Source organism: Cucumis sativus, chromosome 6 (assembly GCF_000004075.3).
Source record: "Cucumis sativus cultivar 9930 chromosome 6, Cucumber_9930_V3, whole genome shotgun sequence".
NCBI classification, from domain to species: Eukaryota; Viridiplantae; Streptophyta; class Magnoliopsida; order Cucurbitales; family Cucurbitaceae; genus Cucumis; species Cucumis sativus.
This window is the reverse complement of record NC_026660.2, coordinates 31,032,008-31,054,432: the sequence shown is the minus strand read 5'-3', so window position 1 is coordinate 31,054,432 and position 22,425 is coordinate 31,032,008. Positions and strand designations below refer to the sequence as shown.

The 22,425-nt window shown below is 35.7% G+C and overlaps 2 protein-coding genes across 3 annotated transcripts; one reads left to right on the top strand and one right to left on the bottom strand.

Moving 5' to 3' along the window:
* Positions 1-248: 248 nt before the first annotated feature.
* LOC101219534 (actin-related protein 2/3 complex subunit 2A) lies at positions 249-14,159 on the top strand. The gene is made up of 9 exons (XM_004134461.3): positions 249-570; positions 3,913-3,979; positions 4,063-4,270; positions 7,917-8,086; positions 8,558-8,635; positions 8,877-9,009; positions 9,087-9,178; positions 13,094-13,150; positions 13,801-14,159. The coding sequence occupies exons 1-9, from the start codon at positions 509-511 to the stop codon at positions 13,894-13,896; spliced, it is 963 nt and encodes a 320-aa protein (XP_004134509.1). The 5' UTR covers positions 249-508; the 3' UTR covers positions 13,897-14,159.
* Positions 14,160-15,379: 1,220 nt separating this feature from the next.
* Positions 15,380-21,799, bottom strand: LOC101219775 (DNA replication licensing factor MCM6). Of its 2 annotated transcripts, none has more exons than XM_004134462.3 (18): positions 21,614-21,799; positions 21,388-21,540; positions 21,162-21,287; positions 20,803-20,965; positions 20,464-20,657; positions 20,023-20,218; positions 19,862-19,936; positions 19,214-19,443; positions 18,288-18,402; positions 17,900-17,974; positions 17,674-17,814; positions 17,243-17,446; positions 16,989-17,150; positions 16,860-16,915; positions 16,622-16,764; positions 16,402-16,533; positions 16,039-16,169; positions 15,380-15,958 (listed from the first exon to the last, which is right to left on the bottom strand). In XM_004134462.3, the coding sequence occupies exons 1-18, from the start codon at positions 21,694-21,696 to the stop codon at positions 15,818-15,820; spliced, it is 2,520 nt and encodes an 839-aa protein (XP_004134510.1). In that variant the 5' UTR covers positions 21,697-21,799; the 3' UTR covers positions 15,380-15,817. The 2 variants fall into 2 exon arrangements, with proteins under 2 accessions (XP_004134510.1, XP_011658373.1); XM_011660071.2 differs by having other exon boundaries at positions 16,402-16,521.
* Between the last annotated feature and the right edge of the window lie 626 nt (positions 21,800-22,425).

Here is a 22,425-nt window from a genome sequence, read left to right as displayed (position 1 = left end):
AGTAAATATACACAAAATTGAGCAACCTATAAGGAAAGGATCAATATACTCTAATTACAATAATATACTCCTAGATTATTGCTAAATGACCCTAATTACGGTGATACCTACAACCAATAATAAGAGGAACGAAAAGCTCCACCGGAGCTCTTTTATATATATATATTTTTTGAGAAGGTAAATAAAATATATTGGGGAAGAATTTGAACCTTTAAGACCTATTGTATTCGAAAATATATCTTATCAACCTTTTATGTACTCTTTTGTTGGGAAGTTTAGATTTAGATGATATATAACATGTATATTATAATAATGAAGGAAATTACCAGGCGAGGCGTGAGTTCTGGATAGGCGATGGGCCGATCGCATTTGGGCATAGTTTGGCATTGAGACTGGAGAGGACAAATCTTCAGCCGAACGACGTTGTGAGATTCCATTCCGGTCTTCAGTTTGGCAATTCTACATCTGAAAGACTCAGTTGCAGGGAGTTACCAAAAAACTACTATCGATGATACTATTGCAGTCTCACTCCAGATTTCTGCTCCAGACTTTGTTAAATCGGGTGCACAAGTAGGTCTTTATTCGTACTTATCCATTTCTAACTGACGGTTTATTATATTTATTCTACCGCAATTTCTTGCTTCCTCTTAGTTCTCTCTACAATCTCCTATTTTAGTGTTCAAATGATTTTAATCCGACAAAAATTAGGTCTCTTAATAATCTATGTCTCATCTATGAGTGCCATGTACTGCTTGAATTTGCATTCCAAGCCTCTCCTCCAATTTCTTAGAATTAAGCGCTGTGAATGTTTGGGTTTAGCCTCTAATATTCACTGATTGTGCTGAAGTTTTGTATAATCGGACTTTTTCATTCAAAGATTCCTTGACGAGGTCACCTAAATTCATGCTATTTGCTCAAATTAATATTGAGAAAAACAGTAAACGTTGTTGATTTGGTTTATATTTTTCGGATTTTGCTAAAAAATAAGAAAGATCATCTCCTTCAAGGATGTGACAAGCTAATCCGCGCGAAGTTAGAGATGGGAAAAAAAAACTGAAACTGCACATTGGTGTAAGGGCAAATCAGAGCTTCGAAATGCCAAGAGACGTGATTGGTTTTCATAATCTTAAAATGCTTGATTGAAAAATCAATTTAAAAATTCAAGTTCTCTTTAGGACTCAATCATGCGCTGATACTGTATTGATTAATTTACAAAATAATTGTTTTCATCACAACGAAGGAAAGATTAAAAAAACCAACGGGGAACATAATTTACACACACACACACACACACAAAAAGAGAAGATAAATTGCGAAGGAGAGATAAAACAAAAAATATATATAGGAAGGCATTTATAGTCATAATATGAAAAGAAGTGCAAAATCAGTTTGTTTCTTGAAATTTTTCTTATGAAAAACTTGTTTATTGTTTCAAAAAATTAAAAAAAAAACAAAAGAAGAGTTATATTATTAATCTCTATAGATTGAAAAATAGTGGGAGGAGAGTGGCATCTCAAAACGAATAACGAACCAACATCCTCTTTGTTAAGATCCACATTTTAAACAATAAGGGTATATCTTCAACCCTTCATTTCCCTTTTCAAATACACTGGATGATATTTTCCAGAAGCTGACATTTCTATATGTATTGAAAGCACGTCACTTAACTAAATGTTCCTTCTCACACACTCCTTAATAACTCCCAGGGTCCTCATTTCCTCTCATGACAACACATCCTCTCATGTTTCCATATTCAAACGTTCTTAAAGTCTCTACAAGTTACTTCATTTACAAAAAAAATAAAAACAAAATAAAACCCTACCGGAGGTTGATTTTCTAGCACTACCTTGTGTTAGCCAGCCCAACATGATTTCTAGTATGCAAGGGATGTTTGGAGCTATTCTCTGCAGGAGTTCGATGTTAGTTTTACTAGCAAAAGGAACGTTTGTGCAATGATCAAGGAGTTCCTCCACCATTTTCCTTTCAGAGTGAAGGGCCATTTTTTGTAGTTTGCTGGGGTGTGCGCTGTGTTCGGAATCTTTGGGGGAGAGAAATGATAGTGTCTAGAAGTAGAGACAAGGATTCTTGCGAGGTTTCGTCCTTAGTGAGGTTTCATGTGTTTCTGTGGGCTTTGGTTTTGAAGCTTTTTTTGTAACTATTCTATAGGCAAAATTTTACTTAGTTGGAGTGGAGCCCCTTCATTTACGGGGGTGTTTTGGTGCACTGGTTTTTTTTTTATGCCCTTGCATTCTTTCATTTATTTTTAGTGAAAGTTGTTTACATAAGAAGAAAAAAGAAAGAAGAAGAAGAAGAAGAGAGAGAGAGTGGTCATCAACAAGATGATTTTGAAAGGAGGTGGAGGAACAAGACCATCCCTCACCTACCTGTTTTTTTTAAATACGTGTTCTTACCCTCCTGGTCAAGATGGTTTGCATCTTTAAGATTTTTTTTTAGTGGTAGCCTGAATAGTTCTATCTTTGAAACCCTTGTTTGCTTTTTGCCTTATTCCGTTTTTTTTAAATACGTATCCTTACCCTCTCCTGGTCAAGATGGTTTACATCTTTAAGAAATTTTTTTGAGTGATAGCCTGAATAGTTCTATCTTTGAAACCCTTCTTTGCCTTTTGCCTAATCCTGAAGAAGGATAAAGCCAATAGGGTCAAGGGTTATAGGTCTATTAGTCTCATCAATAGTGTTCATAGAAATTTTAGTTAAGGTTCTGGCTAATTGTTTGATAAAAATCCTCCCGTCGACAATTTTTGAGACGTAAGGTGCTTTTAATGCAAGGAGACAAATTTTTTTATTAGTCTTTGATGGCCAAAGAAGCCATCAAGTAGTACTCTGCTGTAAAGAAGGGGGTGATTTTCAAAATAGACTTCGAGAAGGCCTATGTTCACGTGGATTTTTTTGGATAGAATTTGGAAAAGAAAGGGCTTGGTTATAAATGGAGAATTTGGATGATGGATGTGGGTTGTATGAGTAAGTTACTCTTTCTTTATTAATGGTCGACCGAGGGGGAAGTTTGGGCCTCAAGACATGGGGATCATTTATCCCCTTCCCCTTTCCTATTGGTGGTGGATGTTATGAGCATGATAATCAGTAGGTGCGTTGGGGGTATGATTTTGGAGCTCTTCAAGGTGGCTAGGTGGGAGAGAAGGTCACCTTATCCCACCTTTGGTTTGTTGATGATACGATAAGGATAAGCTTAAGAGTTGGCTGAGAGGATTGGCTATATATTCCAGCATTAAATTTTCCTCTTCTTACCTTGGTCTCCCTTTAGGTAGCAATCCCAAATCCTCATCTTTTCGGAATCTGGTGGTTGACAAAGTGAGAAAAAGATTGGCTTCATATAAAAAATGTTACTTTTCCGAAGCAAGGAGGACATGGCTTTGATTCAGTTGGTTATATGTGGCATCCCGATTTACTACTTCTCTCTGTTTAGACCTCCTATTAAGGTTTGCAAGGACATCAAAAAACTTATGTGTAACTTTCTTTGAGAAGGAGTGGATGATGGACAGTGGTCGCATTTGTTAGTTGGGATGTTGGTATACTAGGGGTTTAGACATTGGTGACTTGAAGACTCATAACCAATCCTTGTAGCCAAATGACTCTGGCAGTTACCCCTTGAGCTTAATACCATTTGGCATAAGGTTATCACTAGCAAATATGGATCTCACTCTTCCGTGTGGGGTTAAAGGCACCTATCAGCATTTGTGGAAGGATATTTCCAAATATTGTTTGTTGTTTGTATGTGAGTTTGGTGGCACTAAGTTCTTCATTAGATGCAATGTCACCACGAACTATATCAATTCCCCATGTCCAGCCTTGAAGTCTGACCAAGATTGAGAACTCTGAAACTTGATGATGTAATTTAATTGACTAAAATGGCTAATATTTTTCTTGTCGATTATAGTCTTGAAAAAGCAGTAGAAGTGGATTACAACTGGGTGGAATTTGATGATGTGCGTTACCATGTACAGGCAAGTTCTCTTATTTGTATTTCATCATTTTGAAGCTGATTGAAATTTGTTATATTCCATGATTGATTTGAATTGTTTTTTAGGTCTCAATGAAGAATCCCCATCTCTTTCTGCTATCCGTATCATTGCCCATCCCTTCTGCAGATACTGTTTTTTGTGGTGGGCTTCCATCTGGAGCTATAGAAGCTATTAAAGCTGCATATGGCATACTTGTACAGATTCTTGATCCTCCAAGAGATGGTTTTAATCTCACATTAAAATTGAATCTTTCGAAACTCCCTCTTGATGAAGGTTCATTGAGTTTCCTTTTTAAGGTTATTATAAATTGTTATGGATATTGTACCTTGCATTTTGTATCTTGTTTTTGGAGCATTTATTTTTTTTAATCTATTTAACAAAAAGTTTCATTTCGTTTTCAAAAAATAGAATTGTTTAGGATATTGCAGAAATTTTTTTGTTGTTTTATTTTTTTCATTATTTGTTATATGCATCATTATTTATGCTTCCTAGACATGGCTTTCACTACTGCCTTCACAGAAAATATACTAGTTTGGGAAGTTAATGTTTATGGATTTTCCTTGAGCTCAATTGAGAAAAATTATCGGTAAGGTATATGTTAGAGTATTAGCAGAGAAATATTAGTAGTGGGATCGTGCTAGTTACTTAGGGGTGATCTAGATATAAATATAGGGAGTTGGGGACATGGTTAGACAATATTGGAAAGAGTAATTTTGGAGAGTCAAAACTTCAAGTGATTGGGTGGAATAGTCTAGACCTCATGAAGTGGTTAGAGTTGGCTACTGCAAGCCTAATACATCTTAAAATGGCATAAGGAAAAGAATTAGAGTCGCAAAAGAGATAGGAAATGCCCTCTTTGGAAAACAACAGATCATATTAAAGAACAAAAAAGCAAGACCCCAAATCGATTTGGACTTAGGTTTCCTAGCACCCAAAACAAGGCAATCTTTTCGTTTTTTTTTATGAAAACAACTTTCATTGAGGAAAAGAAAAAGAAAGAATACAAGGGCATACGAAAAAAACAAGTCCACCAAAACACCCCAACTTCCAAATAAGTAAAATGTCACTGAGGCAGTCATCATTAAATTGTTACACTCAGAGATAGAGAAGGAATTTCCTGCTTCTAAAGACCAGAAATCTAAGTATAATGGAAGGTTAAATGCTTGTATTAAGGAAAATTTTATCATATTGATCCAAAAGAAGGAAAATTTACTAAATTTTCAAAGCATGGGTTTGGGATTCTTTAATGCAAGCCCACTGCGTGCTTACTAATAACTTCTGCCTTCAACACGGGCTTGGCTTAAGCTCACTAAGGCACGCTTCTTGGAGGACCTCGTCCGTCGACCGTCGTTACTGTAACCTTTGCAGAGTAAGATTCAAATCTCTTTAGGTACTCGGTGTACATTCCTTCTTGTTTGATCATCATTAGTCTCGATGAAAGAGTCCCTTCTTGAGTCAATCGTAACCTCTCAAACAACTTCTCTTTCAACTTTTCCCACGTGTTAATAGTTCTCATGTTCGCCCACCAGGACCAGCTAACCACCTTATTGAGAAGGCTGCTATTGAAACCTTTACTTTTTCTTCCTCACTCAACTCATGAACGTCAAAGAAGTGCTCCACTCGGTTTAGGGTTTATTTGGGGTTCTCTATGGCAAATATCAGCATCTCCTGCTTCTTATATTTGCTTCAATCGGTTATGCTCTCTTCTTTCGATACATACTCTGAAAATGGGAAGTTTATCTTAATGGGAAAAAGGTATGTTTATCCTAGGTAAGTTTATCCTAATGGGGAAAAGGTAAATACTTATATATGACATTTTCCCCCTCTTCTCTGTCATTTGCCTCCTTTTTAATTGACCAACTGGTCATGGCTGAGCTTTTAACAAAAGGTGTGTTGGGAAGCTCCTGTTTTTATATCAATAAATTGTTTCTTTTACCAAAAGGTGTGAAAGTTCTGTCAATAGTTCATTTATTTGACAATTTTAAATATTGGAATGTTTCAACAATCTTTGGTTCTTGAATTACCAAAGCTCTGAATGCTTAACAAAAATCAGGGGACCCACACAAAAATTCAAGAATGAAAGAAAATGTCTGAAATTCTAAGCGTCAAAACAAAAGTCACCGAAGAAAAACGAAATCAAGGCAAAATTGCACATCCTGTACTCGATAAGGAAGAAAAATAAACAAAGACGAAGAAATCGTTTGTGGGAATGAAGACTACGAAACAATTTTCAAATTGGTGCTTGTGTAACCCATATCGGAAGTAAAATAAAAACTGAGAATTGACGAAATTATGTTGTCTTCAATTAATTTGAACGAATTTCACCACGACATAAACCTAAGTTTAGTAAATAGATATGTTGTAATCAAAGTCATTGGAGAGGTAGTAGATGAAAACACCCATGGCCAAACTGATTTGAAGAAACTTGAAAACCTAATTACAATCGACTATTAAACAATAGGGGAGATGACATGTCTCAAATAATTTTTTTTGGGTATTTTGTCAATATGGCAGAGGTGACCAAACCAAAAGATCCGACCAAGAAGATGAAAGACACATCGTTTGTGAAAAAGAAAGAAGAAAATCGTGTGGTTGAGGAAGAAGATCCTCAAATGCGTGTAGGCAATCCATTTGCAGTTGTACACGAAGGAGAAGAAAACAGCACAACTTTCTGGCAACCCATTTGGTCTTGCAAAATTTTTACCCTTTTTTAGACCCTACCCGAAAGACCTATGACCCATGTATTCTTTTTCTGCCTAAAACACAAACCAAAATGGCCAAATCTAGTTCAGATTTGGACCTCATTCCCCTTTATCTATTGACCAACCCATACACAAATTTAATGAAGTGCAAAAAACTCAATCCCTATTGGCTTTTCTTCACTCTTACAAAATGGGCTTTTCCTCATTTTCTGAAAATTCTGCACATTCTTTTTACAATAGAGGATTTTTTAACAAATTAGTTCTTGGGTTCATTGGCTCTATCATGAAATATTGGATGTTTTTTATGTTGAATGTTTCAAGATGTTTTTTTTTTCAATTGGCTTACTTTTTTATGTTTACCTTCATTTTCGTTTTGAAACTTGAGGACAAGTTTTTTTTTGGGGAGGGATAGAATGATGTAGTAGGAATAGGATATTGTGGTCAAATCCCTAATCTTAGATTAGGATTAGTTTCTTTTAATAAATAGGATTAGGATAGTTTCCTTTAATAAATAGGATTAGGATTGGTTTCTTTGGTTTACTAGGATTAGGATTAGGATTAGTTCCTTTTAATAATTAGGATTAGAATTAGTTTCTTTTCAATTATAAGTAGAGTACTTGTCTTCTTTTATTCACAACTTTTAAACATTAACAAAATTCTCTCGTTTGGTATACATCAAAATGTCTAGTTGGTCTCTTTCCTATTTGGGAGAGGCTTGGCGATAATGGCTATCGAGTTGATTTACCTCCAAACATTCGAATCAGATCTTGCTTCAACATTGCTGACATCTCTCCTTACCATGCTTTGGACGCTTTTGCTTTGGCTTCTTAACTCGAGGACGAGTTCTGTTTTTAGAGGTTGGGTCTGATGGAGGACATCTTTTGTCTTGGAATCTTTTCTTGTTAGATTCTGGCCCTTGTTGCCGGGTGGTTTTTTGTTCTAACCACTTTCAGTTATTGTTCTAACTATTTTTGGTTTTATTTTGTATTTCCTCAGCCTTTATCTTTTAGTTTTGAAGGCTAGTTTGTTATTATAGTTGGTAACTTTTTTCGGTTATCTTAGTTACCTTCTGTATTTTCCAGTCTATTTAAGCGGCTGTTTCTCCTCGTCAATACATTTTTAGAAGAATTATTCAGAAATTACTCTCTCTAGTCTGCATCATGCTGGTTTTCAGGTTTTTGTGCTGATTGATGCTTTCTTTGACTAATTTCTTGCAGATAATAGGCACACTATTTTGGTAAAAGTTGCATCTATTAGGGAAGTGGTTCTTGGTGCTCCATTAAGAGGAATTCTAAAACAACTTGGATCAAGAGTTGTTGCTTCTGACGTCAATAAGCTTGTTGCACTGGTACATCGTCCAAAAGAGTCATTTTTTCTTGTCCCTCAGGTAGAAAGATCATTTTGCTCTTGCTTTTACTATGCGATACTATATTTACTGTTGTTTTTTAATTGTTGAGGTGGAATACTCCTCAGAAGCTAAAACCTTAGATGCAAAAATAAGAGTATGCTCTAGTGAGGCAAGGTGCACAACCTAAAATAATAATACAAATTTAATATATGAAAATTTTAGTTTAATGAAGCATAAGGAAGAAAAGTAATTGAAATAAAGCTTTATTTAAGACACTGTCGTTTTTGTGCATTACCTTTTCTAGTATCGAATGGTGTCTTTATTCCTTGCATTTGCTAGCTAGATGTTCCTTCCATAATTTGTTGTGTTCTATAGGTAAACTCATGTAAAATGAAACATTCAGCACCTTGTATCTGCTTAGTTTATTTTATCAGTTACCCATATTTTGACTTAGATGGATCCGCTCTTTTTTCTTTTTTCCCGACAAGTTTAAGTTTTTGGTTATAACAGGCTGAAAAGGTAACTGTGGTGTTTCCGATGAGATTCAAGGATTCTATTGACATTGCTCTTGCAACTTCTTTTCTCCAGGTAACATTTATGAGATTCTCCCAATCAAGTGAATAGATGTCTGTAAATGATACCTTTAACTTTCCTTGTGAAATAAGTAGGATGTCATATATTTTGTGTATAACGCTGACCGGATTTCATTAGCAGAATATTCTAATGGTTGTAATTCTATTGATGTCACTTCTGAGGTTATGCTTCTGACTGTTTAGGATTAGCTTGATCTCTTTAACTAAGTTGTGAAATTCGTGTTATGTCTGTTCAGGAGTTTGTTGAAGCAAGACGAACTGCTGGACTTAATAATGCTCCTCCTTGTTCATGGTCTTTATCTCCTCCTCAAGAATTGAAGGGAGCTCCTAGTGATGCATTATCAGCCAATGCAGGATTTGTGACTTTTGGTAATGTTTGAAAGTAGGTCTTGTTTTGCAAGATTTTTCCTTTGTTCTAACTTCCACGATCTCTTTGTTGAGTGCAGTAATTTTCACTCGCCATGTAGAGGGAAAAAGGGTGGACCGTGTTATTTGGAGTTTGTCAACATTTCATGCATATGTTAGTTATCATGTTAAGGTTTGTTTGTTACTAATCTAAACCAATTTCCTTCATCATGTAGATTCTTTAAGTTGACAGAATGAAACATGTTTACTTTATGATACAATATTGGTCTTGGCCTTAGCATGTAATAGTTATCTTTGGGAACCAAGCCCAAAATAAGTTTCACTCTTTGGATAGTAGAGAGAAGAAAACGCTTTCCCCCCTTCTCTTTTATCCTACCTCTAACCTTTCCCAGCCTTCGTATGGTCCTTCACTCCTTTTCGAAAAAGAATGAACAATCCTCCCATAATCAAGATTGTGAATCTTTTATTAGAATGATAGTATTGTTTCATACAAGAGGAGAATACTCCTATTTATAGAATTCTATTACAAGTGGGATAAAAAAGGAATTAGCCTAGAATATTTTCCAATTACCTAATTAACTCCTATTCTTTTTACATCATTTTATCCCACTAAAAGGAAAACTTGTTTTTTTTTTTTTTTTTTTGTTTGAAAACATGAAGTAAACAAGGAATGGAATAAACTTATTCAATGGAGTATGACCAAACCAACCTCCTACATCTTGGACAAAAATATTATGATCTAAGAGATAAAAAACCAACATTGCAAAAGCTATCAAAAGTTGAACATCTCCATCAACCATGAACCTGGAAAAGATGTTTCCTTTAACCTCATTCAAAATCGTATTCAAAGGACTAATTAGTAAAAAAACCACTGTTAGACCACCCATCATACATACTTATGTGAGAAGGGAGGGGTAGTTTGGTGAATTCACCTAGTTAGAGGGGTGACATGTACTGTTATACACACACACATATTACTTTTGTGTGGTGGGAGAACTTATGTTCTGTGCAATCTTTTTAATCTGTGCTGGAAAGAACTCCCTCTCGAAAGGAGCCCACTGTATTTAGTATTTTGTTAAGCAATCTAACAATTAAACTCTCTGTAGAGCGTTGTTACAACCACCTTCCAAAGTGAATCTTTCAAGAATCACGTCTTCTCTATCATTCACTTCAAATTCTTGTTTTTGTTCAATTTTATATTCATGATTTTCTATTTGATTCCAACTGCGGTTCCTTTGTTTTTCTTTAGTATATGAATCAATTTGTTCTTGATCTCTTGCAATTGAATTGATTGATAATTGGTCGATGTGTTGAATCATTTTCCCCAATAATCGTTGGATTTATTTTGTTGTTTTCTTTATTTCCTCCAATGCTTTGGGATCAAAGTAGTCATTTTTGTTGGGCTCTTGGATATGTTTCAATCTCATAGTGTTTGATTAGGTGGTTGGATTTTGTTTTTCTTTATTTCAAACTCTTGCGTTCATTAATCCTCTTCAACCAACCTTTCTTGATCGTGTTTCATAACCAACCAAAAGTGTAATTTCAAGTCTTGAATGTTCTTGGGTTGTAAAACCATTCTTGATTATTCTTTAACTCATCTAACTCCCAATCTTTACGTTGGTTTTTTGAAAAATGGGTTTGTGAAACGGTGGGCCTTTTTTAATATTGTCGCCTTCTTATTCCATCTGAAATTGCCTTAGAAATGTCATCGGAGTTGCTAGAATCAAATTTCCAATGTGGATAATGGTAGGTTCGTTGAGAAAATCTTGCTGGAATTTTCTAAATCACTTGAGTTAGAATTCCAGCACTGTTGTTGGAAGTGAAATTGATTTTCTTGCCTATACTTTACTCGGTAATTGTCCATTCTTGCAAAATCTTTAGAAATCTTCAATGACTTTTTTCCGTTTTGGAATTTCAAGGGTTCCTCCTAATTAGATGGGTGTTGTTTGACAAGAAGCACAATCGACAAAACTCCTTGTGGTCGGCGTCACTAAGAGTTTTTCGGACTTCCATCGACAATCAATGTTGGTGTAACGCTCTGAGTTTAGAAAAGACATGAATGTACTGATATCATATCTAAATGAAAGGGATCCTGAGAACATGAAAGTAAAACTAAGAAAGAATTAAAAGAATTAAAAGCTACTACTTATACCAACAAGGTGCACCTTCCTTTTTCGGTGGCTCGATCATAGGAACTCTAAAGTTAAGCTTGTTTAGCTCAAAATAATTCTATGTTGGGTGACTTCTTGGGAATTTTCCTAGGATGCATGTGAGTGAGGATAAAGCTTGCTACAATGACTCGTGTTGGTTAGTGGGGACAACTTTCACTCTAATAAGCCTTTAAAACAAGTAAGAATGATGTTGGCCAAGTTACGAGAGATGCAAGGGAATGTCGGAAATTCGAATTCCAAAACCTTGGGCCTGGGACATTACGAATGGTATCCAGAGAGGAACCTCTCCTAGTAAGATGTGGTTCAGGGACGAACCAAGTGGAAGTTAGTGGGCATAGAACGCCCAGAGTTTTGGAGGAGGGCATGAATGAACTTATATCACATCTGAATGAGAGATCCTGAGTACATAAAAGTAGTGTTAAGAAAGACTTAAAGAATTAAAAGTTACTACTTATACTAACAAGGTGTACTTTCCTTTTGGGTGGTTTGATTTTCAAAGTTAAGCGTGCTTAGCTCAGAACAATTCTATGTTGGGTGACCTCTTGGAAATTTTCCTATGATGCATACGAGTAAGGACAAAGCATGTTGAAATGACTCGTATTGGTTTGTGGGGATAACTTTTACCCTAGTAAGCCTTTAAGACAAGTAAGAATGATGTCAGGTTGCAGGGGATGCATGAGAATGTCGGAGATCCAAATTCTGAATCCTGGGCCGAGGGCATTACGGTTGGCCTAGGTGTTCGCTCTAATACCAAATGAAAAGAGATCCATGCTAAAAAAATACTGACTAAAAGTAGCAAACAAGAGCGAAAATTTCTAAACAAGATAAAGGCCCATAATAAATTAAGCCAAAGGTTGGCAGGGAGTAGGGACAATGAACAAGATGTAAACTTTTCACTGGTTAATCAGCAAAGGAACAAATTGGAAGTTTTAGAATGCTAAGGGAGTGCACGAGGACATCTTGCTTAGTTTCATTTCTTTGGATATGATGAGAGTGCTAGGGGTGTCAACTTAGTTGAGATGTTTGGATGCACTCGTGATCCTTTTGTTCTAGCTTTCCTTGTTTTTAATGAAGAGACTTGTTTCTTTTTTCAGAAAAAATAATGATAGGTTAGGGACTGAGTAAAAAAAAATATTAAAACTGTAGAAAACTTATCGAGACTAAGCAAAAAAACATAAAGACTAAATTGAAACGGGAGAAAATTTGAATTATTCCTTAGCTAACAATAGAAGGAAATAAGTGGCTTTTTTGGGTGGACAGAAAAGATTGTAGATGGACAACTTGTGAAGTTTGATCAAAGCATAGTACCAAACTGTTCCTGAACTCTTGGAACTAAATTTGTAATCGGACCTTAAAAATAGTGGGGCATAACTTCATGGTGTGTTCTCTTTCCAAAAGGAATAGAGAAATTTTCATTCTCTTGTGAAAAGTTGCAATAAACCCACCCCAAGAGTCTATTAAAAAACTGCTTCAATCAATCTTTAGTACTAGAAGATTACTAGTCGCGGAGAAAATAAAAATAGAAAAGCTACATCAAGAGAAGGCATGAAACTCTAGATTAACTCTCTATATCCATTACATTATTTGTAATGGTTTGACCCAGATCAACTATCGATCTCTCTATCTATTGCAAATAAAAATTTACCGGAAATGGTTTTAGAAGTCAAGCTTCCACTTATTTATTTATAGTTTTGTTCACGCGTTCTCCCACCAAAGATGCACTGCAACGACTCTAACATAAGAGAAGTTTGCCTGAAAAATTACGTATGATATAACTATATCTACGCTGGTAACTGTCAAGTAGGTTCTTGATTTTTGAAAACCTAATGTAGTAACTGTTCCCCCTTTACTGTGTTTTGCATTGAAGAATTTCTCCATTATTTGATTCTGAATAATTACTTTCATATCCTCTACAGTGTTCAGAAGGCTTTATGCACACACGGATGCGACGTCGTGTTGAGTCCCTAATTCAGGTAGTATTACAGCTCTCATTTTTGCATCTTTCTTTTAGTTTCTTTTACGAGTTCTGTTCAACCATGATTTGGTAAACACTCTAAATATCTAAAATTTAGGACAATGGATAATGCCTTAACCAATTAAGCTGTAGTTAGGTTATTTACTTCTTCTTGGCGTTTGAGAAAATTGTTTCAATTTGAAATAGGAGTTTGTAACACTTTCGTTATGATTATTTTCGGTTGTGAAATCTCCTATATATCTTATGCATGCTTTTGTTTTTCTCCTTTTATTATTTTGTATTTTGTATTTTGTTTGTGTATTTGTGTTTTTCTTTTTCCATAACTTGAGTTATTTAACATCAACTTAGAAAGTCGGTGGGTAAAACACTAGTGTTTTTTTCCTTTCATCTTTGAGCTAACACCTTTGGGGGGATTCGTTCTCCAAGATCTTTCATTTATTGTCTCAATCTCACTAGTTTGGACAATCAGAAACAGTCCTCCGTTCCTTTTGGTCTTGTCTATGTTTATATCTTCGGTAATCAATCCAGTCCTTAGTTTCAGGCCATTGTTTATTTCTCATCTTTGATCAAAAGCTACTTTTATGTGGTATTCATTAATTTAGCTACAGAGGCTTTATATTCAACACATACGTTGTCTTTATCTTGTAGGCACTTGATCGTGCAAAGCCAGATGCAATCGAAACAAGGAGAAAAACACACAGCAGATCCTTCAAACGGTTGGTTGGTGATGGAAATGCTGGCTGAGGATGTTTAAGGGCTTTTCTTTTTCTTTTTCTTTTTCATTTTATGTTGTAATTTATTTTAATGCAATATGCGCCCGAGTAAGAAAAAAGAAATTGAATTCCATAAAGCGCTCATAGATTTGTGGAAATTTTGCAATACCAGTTGCTAGGTAAGAGGCACTCGACCTTTTTCCCCTTTTGTTTTGTTTTGTTTTTGGTATAATTGCAAGTAATGTTATGTTAAATATCATTTGTTGAAAGCAGAAATAGTTTTTTAACCTGTAATTGATCTTCTTTCAACCTAAAAACTTGAATTCACCATTGTTTGTCTAGAAAAAATATTCTTTTTAAAAAAAACATGTTCATTTAAATAATGATAAATTCACTCATGCATCTTATTATATTTTCTTTTAAGGTGATTAACACACAAGTATGATTGGTTTCACATGCACTTTTAATTGATGTTAAATTAAGATCGATAATTTTAATTTTTAACTTTATAACTTTTATCTGGGTAATTCTTAGTACATAATGTATAATTAGTTTAAGTTGATTTGGTAGGAGTTTTTGCAAAAGTAGTAATATAATATTTTTTAAATTTGTAAAAGTAGTAAATTTAAAAGTGAGAACTATCTTAGTCTTCTAATAACAATTTGATATATTTGCTATCAATGACCAAGTGTTCTGGTTCTTGTCATTGCATCTCGAACATTCAAAGCAGAATAGTCTATTTCTTAAATTAAGCTTAAAAATAAATTGAATTGACAAAAAAAATTTTAATGGAGTGAAATAAGAGACTTTTAGTGAAATTGTTTTAGATAGAATTATTTTACAAAATATAATTAAAAAACTTAAATAAACCAAGGAAAATTTGATGGATTTGGATATAACTCATAAATAGTTCTAATTTTTTACGCTACAAAATTTCATTTAACCTTGGAAGTTTGAACTCCCCCTTTAAATTAAATTTCACAATATCTCATAATTCAAATCCTAACAATTGAACTCCACAGTTCTACATATGCATTTCACTATTATACAGCACACCTTGTGGCTTTCTAATGCTTACGAAACAAAACCAGTCATGTTGCTTCGCTGTGACGCCAACAGGCAACAGCCACATTGGCCATGATTCTCTTGAAATCATTGATATACCTAGTGTTCTCTATCCTTAATAATAAATAGAACATTCTCTTTTAGAAATGCTTACTCTCCTTGTTTCCACAATTTCAAACACAGAAAGTAGAACTATACCAACATCTCCATACCCGTGCATCTTATTCAACACCCAACATTTTAATCCACATTCCAAAAATTATTTTCCTTATTCCTATATCATCCCCATTTCTATATCATCTATTCCTCTTTAAATCGTTCACTGAACAAAGATGATCAAATCATCTCTGAACACTTCGGAGCTATTACCAGATGCAATCTTTGTGTCATCCAATAGTAAACCAGATGCAATCTGTCTTTGATGACCATTTCGGTTTATGCCCATCCCCTGAAAGCAAATAACTAATAACCTTTTACGTGAACAATAAAAAATTACAACACTAGCCGTTGTCATGCGCATTCAAATTTTATAATAGCACCTTGCTTATACGACCACAAACTTAGGTTAGTTATAATGTTACATGACAACGTAATAGAATCCATCAGGCACTTCCCTCAACCTGTACCGAAGAAAGTCTAAAATATTTAAAATTAACCTCCGGCATTTGCCAAATAAAACAAGAATGAATTTACCTCTGCAGCCCCCCAGCCTTAACCCGCTGTCAGTAATGAATTTGAACGTCAATTCAGGTTTTCATGATGTCATCAATCCACTATTACTTTCTTGGCTATCTTAGAAGACCAACTTTCACATGTACGCTCAATTGGGCAAATTCGATTGACAAAAATCATAAAAGTTGGAGATTCGGTTGTCAGACATGATGTCTTCAATCGACGACATAATTAGGAGCCACAACTAGAATCCTGTTATTTCTAATTCTTATTGATGATGATTCGCCTTCAACCTCGCCATCTACCGGCCTCCCATCATCTACCACTATCAAATGACCTTCCTGCACTATCAAATGCTGTACAAAAAAAGGCATGTGAGTTTTTAGCACGAAACATGTCGATAATATTTTTAAGTATCACACAGATACTTGTTTACCTGGATAATAGCTCTAACTAATTTAATTTCTTTATTTGCCTCCTCCATGGAGCTATAGCTATTTCTTTCGTTCTGTTGATCCACATACCATTCAATTAAGTCTCTCTGCCTCATTCCCGCCAGCCCAGGTCCTGTACCACACAGAAGTTTTAACACTGATTATAACAGTAAAGGCATAATGAATATTCCTGGACACGTTGGTCAAGTATCAAATATTTATTTTCAATTAAAAACAAATCATCAACTAAAAAGATATCAAGAGTCGGTCAAATTTGACTAATATCCAAATAAATTATCCATTTTGCATATCAGAGATATCCCAAAGTTTCCTATGAACGTACTGAAATGAAAGGCACCAGGTACCTTCTTGATTCACATATTCTTCGTGCTGTCTGAGGCGCATCACAAGGGCTTGGGTAACTCTCTGAAAATATTCATCGCTCACGAAAAGTTTCTCCTTCCTATGTTGACTATTTCCAGAACCTGAACCCATTTCTACACCATCACAATCCAATCCACACAATGAGGTTTAACTATAGGAAAGGTGCACAGATTATAGTGAATATGATCATAAAAAACTCACCACTATTTCCAGTAGTTGCCTCTGTTGCACCGTTCCTAGGTTCAGCATCAACCTCATTAGGCCCATCGGCATTATTATCACCATCTCCACCTCCATTAGTTTCTTCTTGAAATTCAGATAGGTCAATCTCGCTAGATTCCACACTGCAAGACAGTTTTTCTTAAGAACTATTTTTGTTTAGGATAAATGGATTACAATACAAAAAACCGTCCAAGTTTGAAGTTTCTCCGGTACTTACCTGATTATTGAAGTTTTCAGTAAAGTCACTGCTAAACGAACATGACGCGATTGAACCTGTAAAAGCAGTTCTCAAGAAAAGTTCCAAAACTCTTACCTAGTTTAAACAATTTTTTCGAAAAGGACTCACCAGAGTCTCCAAATAACTACGAGCAATTGCTTCAGACAACCTTATTAATGCCTCAAGCTGCCTGACTGTCATGCGATAGGCAACCCTACATCCAGGAGTTGTATCTCCTCTGCGAAGAGCAACATAAGAGTCCACCAATACTTTTCTGGCTTCTAAACTTAACTGCATTATTTAAACTCCACCAATGAAGGTTCAATGGATAAAGAACAAGCACCAAGAAATGGGGAGAAAAAAACAGTGCATGGAGGAGAGACCTTTGGTTTTAAAGTTTTTGCATATGCAATGTAACGCTTCAACTCTGCAGTAGTAAATGCAGGAGCAAGAGCATCTTCATGCTTCTGGTGTACTCTCACAATGTGGTGGGCGATATGGTAGTCTGTTTGATCATCTGGATCATCTATCATCACGTAGACGAGGTCAAACCTTGAGAGAATAGCAGGAGGCAGAGCAACATTATACTGTAATAATAGAAAAACACATTGTTGAGAGATGAATAATGACTTTATATCAAATCGAGAATTTATTTTAGAAATTTCACACTAACAATTTCAGTTCTTATCTAAAATCTCAGCACCTAGTTGACAATCTCTTACCAACAGAAACCATAAGAAACATGAACAATAGTATTTATCTAGAATAGTACTCCTTCCATGAAATTTCTATGATATATGGCAGACATTCTCACCTTGAGTGGTTTAGACTTGTCATACCGCCCTCCTGCAGGATTAGCAGCAGCGAGGATTGATGTCCTAGCATTTAGTGTGGCCTGTATTCCGGCTTTTGTTATGCTTATGGTCTGCTGCTCCATAGCTTCATGAATTGCAACCTTCAATAGCATTTGCAAGCCAAATTGATCAAGAAAAGGCATGAGATGCAGCATTAAAGCATTGACAAAATATATAGCAAGTTACCTGATCCCTGATGTCCATTTTGTCAAATTCATCAATACAGCAAATACCATTGTCGGCAAGCATCAAGGCACCAGCCTGCAATTAAATTAGAAAGAATCAAGGGAACTACAGAAATTATTTCACTTCAATCAATGGTTATATGCATTAGTTGGCAGTTTATGCTAAGAGTCCTATAAGCACTATGTATGCATCCAACAAGATGAGACAGATTTTAGTAAAAATAACTTTTTATTAGAACTATGAAGTGGGATGAGATGAATCTTAAACTTGACATTAGGAAAATTTCTCTCCTGTTTCTAGTCAGCCTATTAAGGGTACCACCATCTGACCAAAAATTACAAAATACTAAGGTACCTGTGTAGATGATGAATATCAAATAAAATGCTACCTCAATACAAAATTCCCCAGTTTCTGGTTCTTTGGCTACAGTTGCAGTCAATCCAGCAGCAGAAGAGGACTTTCCAGATGTGTAAACTGATCTTGGCACAATACCTGAAGTATACCTGCAGAAAGCAGTCATGAATTAAGGTCTGTTTGATAAACTTCTTGAATGGAAAAAGACATGCAATATAATGTGTGGAGAACTAGCCAGCTGATTGGTTAAATGTTGACTTCAGAGAAATGGAGGAAAAAATAATGGTAATAATAAATAAATAAAAATGCTAGAAACTGAACAAGGATTTGTATAGTGACAAATGGGCAAGCAATGAACTAAGATGTCTATTAGGGCATGGATTTATAATCAAACAAGCTTTCTCGATATTAAATGTTATGGATCAACAGTATTATGTGTATGTTTTTAAGCATAAGGTGCAATATTAAGCACAATAATCTTTAGAGGTCTTGGAGCGAAAAAAGAGTAAAGGTTATTCTTCAATGCATACACCACGCAATGTAATACAAAAAACTAAAGAAAGACATGCATACGTATATACGGGTTTTTAAGAAATCTTTCCATTTAAAGGGAAAAAAAGCTTAAATATTGCAAGTATGTGTGTGGTGTGCCATGTGGTGGCGTGAGGTCCCCATGGCTCTTTCGTTCTTCACTTTTTTAAGCAATGACACTGTGTGGGATAAGTGAACATCCACAGCCGTAAATCATAAAACCCTGAACTATTGGCTGTAAAAGCTCCACTTTATGGATGGACTTTTCACTTAGTTCAAACATCAAAAAGCCAAACAGAAATTTCTGAAGCACCATTTACTTTGGAAAAAGCATACCTCCTGCCGCATTCAAAACTCTACAGAGTTGTTGAGAAGTTCAAAGTTTAAACTAAGAACCAGAACGGAATAAGGAAAAATATAAAAACTTACTTAAGAAACTGAGATTTCGCACAGCTTGGATCTCCTACTATACAGACGTTGATGTCACCTCGAAGGTTAATGCCTTCATGAGTTAACTTGTGGACACCACCTAACAGCATCAGCAAGATTGCTCGCTTGATGTCTTGATGGCCAAAGACTGCAGGTGCAATGCTATCAACAAGTCTGTTGAAAAAGTCAGGTGTATTCCTCATCCTTTGAACGTCATCCAGCTCTCCAGTCTGAAGATTTTGTTATCTAAATCTAAGTTTAGAAATTCTTGGCCAGCATATGCTGGAGAATTTTAAAACGTTTAAGCTTTTATTTATAGAAGACTTGTTACAAACTAACTAGTAAAATAGAATACCACAATGATTACCTAGAAGCTTAATAGAGTATCCACACAAATGACCAATATCTAAATTTTAGTTCTACCTACCTTTATTACCCCCACCAAACCACACGCACTAGTAAAAAAAAAAAAAATTCAGCGCACGTACATGTTCAATTATAGTAGTTTAGTTCAATATAAGCTATCACTGACAATAAAGTTGAAGTGGTTACCTGCATCCTAAAAGTTTTGCTATAATCTGAACTTTTCAAGTAAAATACCTAATAAGACAAATAGGAAAAATTAAAACTAGATATTGGAAAACTAACGGTAAACTGTTGGCTATCTTCATCCGCATCCTTTTTCCTATTTCTGATGTCAAAATTCCTTCTGCCATCTAAAACCTGGATAAAGCAACGATAAGAGTTAAATAATAAAAGGCTCCTAATCCAAGTCAATAATTGACAAGTAAAAAGGACCAAGAGCTCACCTGAACTGAATTGGCAATAAAGGCCAGGCGATAGGACAGGTCCCTCACTCCTAGTGCTCGTAACCCCCTCATTCCTTCATGTCCAACTGCAGAGTTTCTTCGCTCTGAAGCTTCTCGACGACATTCTGCTCTTTCTCCTGGAGAGGCTAATGCTAATATATCTGGTATGACAACTACTGTACCCGCGAAGATGACCCTAAATGGATGAATGACAGAAGAGACTTAAATAAAATTACTGAATGGAGGTTACAGTATCACGCTCCTATAACTTGTAAGCATTGATGGAATTCGACTAAAGAGAACGCCAAGACAGTTGGGAGTTGTCATGCTTATGAATGTCCCTTACATACATCAGATTTCTGCTAATAAATGTTGGAACTTAACCCTGTAACAACTCTGAACCAAAGGAAAATAAATGCAAGACAAGATAGCTATTCTTACGTGTCTCCAGCCCTAGCTCGTTCGACCATTTCATGGCGGAGAATAACATCCAAGGATCGTGGAAGAGAGCCAGCTGGAATCTCCTCTGAAGTCTCTTGCATTCGCACCCTCTGCCAATCAGCGAATTTACTCTCTTGCCGAAGTAGTGCCCACTTTGTTCTATTCGAACAGGTTGGGTTCATGCATATTGTTGGCTATAATTTATTTTAAAACATGGTCAATACATGTCTGCCAATGTTTACCCAAGTACTGAGTAACGATATTTGAAAGATAATATGAAGTACAAACTGTGACGTCTGCGTGAAAATAATAGAAATTTATTAACTTGCAAGAACAGACCTCGGTGTACTTAAATTGTTGTTCGACATTCTTTATGACATTTCCACATTCTAAGCACTTAAAGGTCCCCTGTAGAAGCTCTGGTCGGACCTCGCTTGTCCGCGTCACCACTCCTGTCACGGATACTAATTTCCCAATCTCCGCAGTAGTCAATTCTCTCAACCTATAGTTAGGAGTACGGTGCCAACAGACACCAATTAATGACCGTTTTAACAAGTTGTCCATGATTCTCGTCGAGTTTAGAGATTTGTGCGTTGGGGGAGCAATTGTGGTCAAGAACATTAACAGATTTTCGTTTTCGTTCTTCGTTTTTCTAATAAAGAAAAAAATTAATACTAAGACGAGGGTCCGGGAGGTACCTTTTAGAGACAGGAATGTTAAAGAAAGCAACATTTATGTCCTTGAAGGGGTTATCGTCAGCGATGAAAGAAGGATTCTGCTCCGTTACGAATCGCTTACAAGCGTTCTTCAGGTATGGTTCAAACCTGTCGATTCAAGGAAGAAGACAGTCGTATAACGGGATAATCACGGAGGCCATGGGTGATGCAGTAGGTAAAAAATTGAAAATGAAAAGCAAAGCAAGACCTCAGATATTCGTCGGCGATTGCAATGTTAAGAAGATTATTGGAGCCCATGAGGTGAGCAAAATCAATGAACATGGTGTTAGATTCGCCAGCCATCATCGCTTCTACCTCTGCCTCGTAGTAAGGGTCACCAGAGTTCCCATTGATGCGAAAACTGAAAAGAAATGCAATGGTTGGTGAGGGACGGAGGATCGAAAAGTTGAAGTGCAGAAAAATATTCAACTAACCTTTTAAGGAAGTCGAAGAAAATGTTCTCAACAAGAACGGCCTTCTCGTCAACGAAATAACTACCGGCTCCATGGCTCTCCATGGTTGTTTGTCTGTTGCAGGAGAATTGAGATAGGGAAAGTTGAGTTGAGGTATTGTGAGTCGAGAGTGCGAGAAAGGGTTTGCAGTCGAATTGTGTTCGACTTTGGCGCCCAAATATCTCAGTTTCCCGCCAAAAAGAAAGGGAAGGACAGAGGGCCTTATTGGCAAGTTCTCCCTCGGTTGGGCTGGCCCATACTGTTGACCTATGATGGCCCATTGTATATTCAATACCAAATTTCAAGTAAAATTAGGGAAATGCAGCAGTTATATTCGAAATGTTAAGCAACGTCTTTTGTCCAAACGGAAAAGGAAAAAAACAAACAAACAAGGCAATGATTACTTGTTTAATCTTATCAGTAACAGTTACCTGATTAATTACTTTTTTTTTTTTTTACTTTATTTCTTCATACATATCTTTAAATACAGTTGCAACAATTGACTTACAATAAGAAAAGAAAAGAACAATATGAAAATGCACATTACTCATTTGAGTGATGTGTTCCCTCGAGTTTGATAATTTTTCTTTAATTAATTTAGGTTTCTTTTTTGTTACATTCCTTTCGATATTTATTAGATTTATGAAACAAACTACAAGATAAGTTATTTATCACAAGCAGCTAACATAATTATATGTATTTAATTTATTGTTGGAAAAAAGTGAGATATGACAAAAAAAAAAAACAAATAAATTATAGTTTCACGATATTCTACTAAACGAGTCCAAATGAAG